Source organism: Theropithecus gelada, chromosome 1 (assembly GCF_003255815.1).
Source record: "Theropithecus gelada isolate Dixy chromosome 1, Tgel_1.0, whole genome shotgun sequence".
Taxonomy (NCBI): Eukaryota; Metazoa; Chordata; class Mammalia; order Primates; family Cercopithecidae; genus Theropithecus; species Theropithecus gelada.
In genome coordinates this window covers 103,696,843-103,703,626 of record NC_037668.1, presented here as the reverse complement: position 1 = coordinate 103,703,626, position 6,784 = coordinate 103,696,843, and the positions used below count along the sequence as shown (strand labels likewise).

At 37.6% G+C, this 6,784-nt stretch overlaps 1 protein-coding gene across 7 annotated transcripts in view; it reads right to left on the bottom strand.

The window, feature by feature from the left end:
* Nucleotides 1-432: 432 nt before the first annotated feature.
* The window catches only part of ACADM (acyl-CoA dehydrogenase medium chain), a 41,177-nt gene continuing 34,825 nt past the window's right edge, over nt 433-6,784 (bottom strand). For all 7 annotated transcript variants that reach the window (XM_025385082.1, XM_025385075.1, XM_025385092.1 and 4 more), the window contains 2 exons: nt 2,551-2,799; nt 433-1,243 (listed from right to left, as the gene is read on the bottom strand). In XM_025385082.1, the coding sequence (XP_025240867.1) occupies nt 1,172-1,243; nt 2,551-2,799 (321 nt within the window). In that variant the 3' untranslated portion in view covers nt 433-1,171. The remainder of the gene's footprint in view (nt 1,244-2,550; nt 2,800-6,784) is intronic.

Sequence of the window (6,784 nt, the reverse complement as noted above, 5' to 3'; positions counted from 1 at the left end):
ACAGAGTATGGGTAGCTTGGGGACTCAGGACTTGTGACTGGCCTCTGAAGTGAGGGCAGTTTTATGGGATTGAGCCTAATTCAGCTGCATAGTGTCAGAACAGAATTAAAATGTAGGACACGGTTGATGTCAGAGAAATGGAGAATGAGATATGATGTCAGAAAGCACTCCATTTAGTATAACTTTAATAATACCAGTTTAGCAGTATTTGATATTGAGAATTAAAAACAAATATTAAATTCAGAGATTTGAGTTCTTATATTATTTCATATTTATATTTTCTGAGGTCTTTAAAAATATAATTAATAAAAAATGAACAGGTAACTTTATTCAATTCAAAATTAGAACTTCACTTTTTTTCATCATAGTAAATACACAAAATATAGACTATTACATGAAGTAATGAAATTTCCTGGAAAAAATACAGAAAGGTATGATAATAAGCACTGAACAATTTTATTAAGTTCTTTGCCAAAATGCAAACATATGAAATGAGATTGTGTACAATAGACCAAAGGCTACCTAGAGACCAACAGTCATATAAAAATAATTTAAGGCAAGCTTCATTGATTTATTTTAAATAAGGTAAGTGAAATATGGGTTCATAATTAAGATTTTCAAGAAAGTTCTTGTAGCTGTAAATTAGGAGAATATGAATGTCAAAATTTTAACTGTTTCTGTGCCAAACTGAAAGCAAATGCTTTCCAAACTGCAGTAAAAAGAACTTTAATAATATCATTAAGTCTGCAAAGTCACTGACAAGTTGATAGTATTCAAATACCAAAAAATTTTCTAAATGTAAATTTTGTAACATCTTGAATACTTTCTAAGCCCACTTTTCTGTCATTACAAAAATAAAATTCCAAGAAATTTCTGGGACATTAATCTTAAGAGATCAAAATAACAAAACATATGTACTTTTCTAAGTTAATGTAATTCAAGTAAAGTAGTACTAAAGAAAACACATCATTTTAATAAAAACCAAACCTGCTTAAGAGACATAACAGAGTTAAGCAAAAGTATAAACTACTAATAATAAGCAGTTGCTTAGATTTAATATAAGAGGATTTATTTTTATTTTCACTGGAAAAAATGTTAAAGCCCTTTCTCTTTTCTGGAGCTGAAACAGTGGATTATGTTCTAGTTATTCAATGTTTCTACAGTAATTTTTTTAATTTTTATACTTGCCAATGTGTTCACGGGCTATAATAAGTCTTTGAATTTGTGAAGTACCTTCATAAATCTGCAAAAAAATATAAGTGTAGGTTAAATATCTTTAGTACATACTTTGATTTATTCAACATTTTAGATAGTAGTATAAGCTGCATTGTAATATAAAACTGAATCAAAACACATATAGAGTCTGTAGCTATAGATTCCAAAATCTGATTTTGTGAAAGTCTGAAAATACGGAATTCTCTGAAGATTGGTTTATTATAAAAAGTCATGTATCAAAATTTTGGAGAAAAGTATTCAAAACATAGAAAAAAGAAAATATATTTACATTTCAGAAAATTTGGGAAAACTGAAGTTCATTATGGCCAAAATATTTGTCCAACTTTTCTGAACTGTACTTAGCTAGCTGTCTCCTTAAGTCTTTTATTCTTAAATTTTTTTTTCTCCCACTGCCTATGGAACAGAGTTGCTAAAGAAAAAGATGCTGGGAGGATTTCAAGAGTCAGACCTTATTTCCATTCTAAACTTCTAACTTTAGCCATTCATTAGTTCAGCTTCTCAGATGGCAGAGAAAATCTAAACGGTTGATGATAATAATAGTAATAATTATAATTAAAGGCTCTAGGAGAGGAAGAGTATCAACACATAAACCTGCCACTTTGGATAAGGCACAAATTCTGGACCTCAGGTTTTTCATGTCTACATGGAGAGGCCACACTATGTCTAACATTCCTTCTCACTCTAGCCTTCTGATTCGAACTCAATATTTCAAATGACCGGATGAGTCAAATAATTTGCTAGGTGTAGGGGGAGCAAGGGCAGAGACACCGAGGAGCAAGAATGTGATAATTATTAAGTAATTACTTAAGCCACATGTAGAGAACATGCACATTTATATTTCCTTTTACTAAATTCCTTCTAAGTTTTTTTGACTACTAATTTAATTTGGAATTCATCTACATCACTGTCTCCTCATGTTGGTTTTTGACTCCAAGTATAGTTACAATAAATTAAATAGTTGTCAGGCAAGATTCAAATCAAAATAATTAATTTTAAATGACATGCATACTTTTTGGAGAGAAAAGTTTGGGACACAATTAGCTAAGATGTTAAAACTCAAAGAAATCTAATCCAAACATAATATACATGTCTGCACCATTTGTTTTTTTAGCCTATTCTCTCTTCAGACTTATACTTAATCACAAATAACATTCTTCTTTCTATTAATTAATTCCAAAAACTGGCTCACAGCCATATATGACAGTCATTTATTGCTACTAGGGACATAAAATTTCTAAATAATCAGAAATCTACTTTGTCATTTATGAATATTCTCTCTCCCTTGCAAACCAAAAAAATCATCTTTAACCTTACCTGATAGATCTTGGCATCCCTCATTAGTTTTTCTACAGGATATTCTGTATTAAATCCATTGCCTCCAAATATCTGCACAGCATCAGTAGCTAACTGATTTGCAATATCTCCAGCAAATGCCTTTGCAATAGAAGCATAATAGGTATTTCGACGACCAGAATCAACCTCCCAAGCTGCTCTCTGGTAACTCATTCTAGCTAGTTCAACTTTCATTGCCATTTCAGCCAGCATAAATGATATCGCTTGGTGCTAGAATTAAAAAGAAAAAAGTTAAAGGATATTTATTGAGAAAAAGGTTTTTTCCTGGGGCTTTTTTATTTTTATAGTGACGAGGTCTTGCTATGTTGCCCAGGCTGGTCTGCAACTCCTAGCCTCAAGCAATCCTCCTACTTAGGCCTCCCAAAGTACTGAGATTATAGGTGTGAGTCACTGCGCCTGACCTTTCTTTTTTTTTTAAAAAAAAAACAAAAACAAAAACAAAAAAAAAAACCTTTTCATTAACTAATTTTAGGTTTATAGAAGTTACACCCAGCTTCCTCTAATGTTAACATATTACCAAACCATAGTGCCATGATTGAGAACAGGACATTAACACTGGTATAGTATTAACTAAACTATAAGCCTTACTCAAATCTGGTCAAGTTTTCTAACATTCTTTTTCTTTTCATCATTACACATTGAATTTAGTTATTTCTTTTGAAATACTGGTATAGTATTAACAACTAAACTATAAGCCTTAAATCTGGTCAAGTTTTCTACTAATGTTCTTTTTCCACCAGTATACATTGAATTTAGTTATTTCTTCTTATTCTTTCCCAGGCTATTACAATTCCTCAATCCTTTCTTACCTTTTATGTCTTTGCACTTCTGAAGAATGTTGATTGGTTATTTTATGTAAAATGTCCTTCAATTTCAGTTTGCCTATTTTTTTTTTTTTTTTTTGAGACAGGGTCTCACTTTGTCATCCAGGCTGGAATGCAATGGCATGATCTAAGATCACTGCAGCCTCAACGACCCTCCCGCCTCAGCCCCCAGAGTAGCTGGGACTTTTTAGCTGGCACTTTTTTTTTTTTTTCTTCCCAAGACTGAGTTTCACTCTGTCGCTCAGGCTGGAGTGAAGTGGTGCGATATCGGCACACTGCAACCTCCGACCCCCAGGTTCAAGCGATTTTCCTGCCTCAGCCTCCCGAGTAGCTGGGCATGTGCCACCACGCCCGGCTAATTTTTTTTTTTTTTTTTTGTATTTTTAGTAGAGACAGGGTTTCACCATGTTGGCCAGGCTGGTCTCAAACTCCTGATCACAGGTGATCCACCCGCCTCAGCCTCCCAAAGCGCTAGGATTACAGGCCTGAGCCACCACAACCGGCCTTTTTTTTTTTTTTTTTTTTTTTTAAATAGACACCTGGTCTCCCTATGTTGCCCACACTGTTCTCAAACTCCTGGGCTCAAGGGATCCACCCACTTCGGCCCCCCAAAATGCTAGGATTACAGGTGTGAGTCACCATGCCCGGCCTCTGCTAGGACTTTTTAAAAGAAATTTGCTGGCTGGGTGCGGTGGCTCACACCTGTAATCACAGCACTTTGAGAGGCTGAGGTGGGCGGATCACCTGAGGTTGGGAGTTTGAGATCAGCCTGATCAATATGGAGAAACCCCGTCTCTACTAAAAATACAAAATTAGCCAGGCATGGTGGCGCATGCCTGTAATACCAGCTACTCAGGAGGCTGAGGCAGAAGAATTGCTTAAACCTGGGAGGTGGAGGTTGTGGTGAGCCGAGATCACACCATTGCACTCCAGCTTGGGCAACAAAAGTGAAACTCCATCTCAAAAAAAAAAAAAAAAAAAAAGTTGCTACAGATAGAGCAAAATCATGTGGCATTGTATCAGATACCAAGACAGAGGAAAGGACAACTAAAAGATGCTTCTTAGACTCTACAGGCTCAGAATTGAATAGAAGACATAAAATAAATACTTTCAATAAGGGATAGTAAGTGCTCTATGAGTTAGTTATATGGTCAAGATACGTTATAGGATGGAAATATGTTCCCGTTTCCTGGCATACAACTCCTAAATTCCTTGGGATCTCCAAAGTGCTGTCTATTGTCTGATAGGTTCAGCATGGTGCTGGTCACTGCAAAGACGATGGCAGGATTAGAGGGTTAGGACCTTCAGCCCCACCCCCACAACCTCCAGGGAGGGGAGAGGGGCTAAAGGTCAAGTTAAATCATCAATGACCAATGGTTTAATTGATCATGACTATGTAATGAAGCCTCCATGAACACCCAAGAATGTGTCCAGAGTTGGTTCCTTCCAGTGGGTTCTTGGTCTCGCTGACTTCAAGAATGAAGCTGCAGACCTTCACGGTGAGTGTTACAGCTCTTAAAGATGGTGTGTCTGGAGTTTGTTCCTTCAGATGTGTCCAGAGTTTCTTTCTTCCAGTGGGTTCGTGGTCTTGCTGACTTCAAGAATGAAGCCGCGGACCTTCGTGGCAAGTGTTACAGCTCTTAAAGGTGGTGCAGACTCAAAGGGTAAGCAGCAGCAAGATTTATTGTGAAGAGTGAAAGAACAAAGCTTCCACAGCATGGAAGAGGACTGGAGCAGGTTGCCACTGCTGGCTGGGGTGGCCAGCTTTTATTCCCTTATTTGTCCCAGCCGACATCCTGCTGACTGGTCCATTTTACAGAGTGCTGACTGGTGAATTTATAATCCTTTACCTAGACACAGAGCGCTGATTGGTGCATTTTTACAGAGTGCTGATTGGTGTGTTTACAATCCTTTAGCTAGACACAGAGTGCTGACTGGGGCATTTACAATCCTTTAGCTAGACACAGAGCACTGATTGGTGCATTTTTATAGAGTGCTGATTGGTGTGTTTACAATCCTTTAGCTAGACACAGAGTGCTGATTGGTGCATTTTTACAGAGTGTTGATTGGTGTGTTTATAATCCTCTAGCTAGACAAAAAAGTCCTCTAAGTCTCCATTGGACCCAGGAAGTCCAGCTGGCTTCACCTCTCAAGAGGACATGGTTTGGAGAACTTCCAGAGGTTCCTATAGGGTGAGATTCCCAGGGAGGGCATGGAAGCCATATGCATCTTCCTTCATCTGTATCCTTTAAAATATCCTTCCTGGCTGAGTGTGGTAGCTCACACCTGTAATCCCAGCACTTTGGGGGGCCAAGGTGGGCAGATCACCTGAGGTCAGGAGTTTGAGACCAGCCTGGCCAACATGGTGAAACCCTGTCTCTACTAAAAATAAAAATAAAAAATTGGCCAGGCATGGTGGCAGGTGCCTGTAATGCCAGCTACTTGGGAGGCTGAGGCAGAAGAATCAATTGAACCCAGGAGGCAGAGACTGCAGTGAGCTGAGATCATGCCATTGCACTCTAGCCTGGGCAACAAGAGTGAGACTCTGTCTGAAAAAAAAATTAAAAATAAAATAAAATTAAAATAAAAAAATTAGATATCCTTCCTAATAAACTGGTAAATGTGTTTCCCTGAGTTCTGTGAGCTGCTTTAGCAAATTACTGGAATTCACAGACGGGGTCATGGGAACCCCAACTTGAAGCCAGTCAGCCAGAAGTTCTGGAGGCCAGGACTTGCAACTGGGGGAAAAGAAGGGGCAGTCTTGTGAGATTAAGCCTGTGGGATCTGATGCTATCTCTGGGTACATAGTGTTGGAACTAAGTCAGAGGATACCCAGCTAGTGTCTGTTGCTTGGTGTGTGTGGGATATCCTCCCACATCTTTGGTCATAGAAGTCTTCTTCTGTGTTGATCATTTTTGTGGTGTTGAGAACAGAAGAAAAACATGGTTTGAGAGAGTTTTTCCTGATACAAGTGACTACTTTGGTTCAAATCTTAGTTCCATAATTTATTAGATGGGCCTAATCATTTTGCATGCGATAAATGGAAATAACAGTACCTATTCCAGAGTATTATGAAGATTAGAGTTAATACATGTTAAGCACCCGGAATAGTGCCTGGAACAGGGAAATCATCTGATTATTAGTATTTAATAGAGTAGGTATTCAATCACTGTTTGTTTTATGAATAAAATAGAAGTTCACAGCATAAGACATCTAAGTGCTAGGAGTAGAAAGGTTTCTAAAAACATACATTTCCTGCTCATATGGAGCTTACATTCTAGTGAGACTGTGAGGGGAGACAATAAACAAATACTGATATGACAGAATGTTGGGTAGTGATAATAACTTTGAAAAAGAAGGGCAGGATCAGT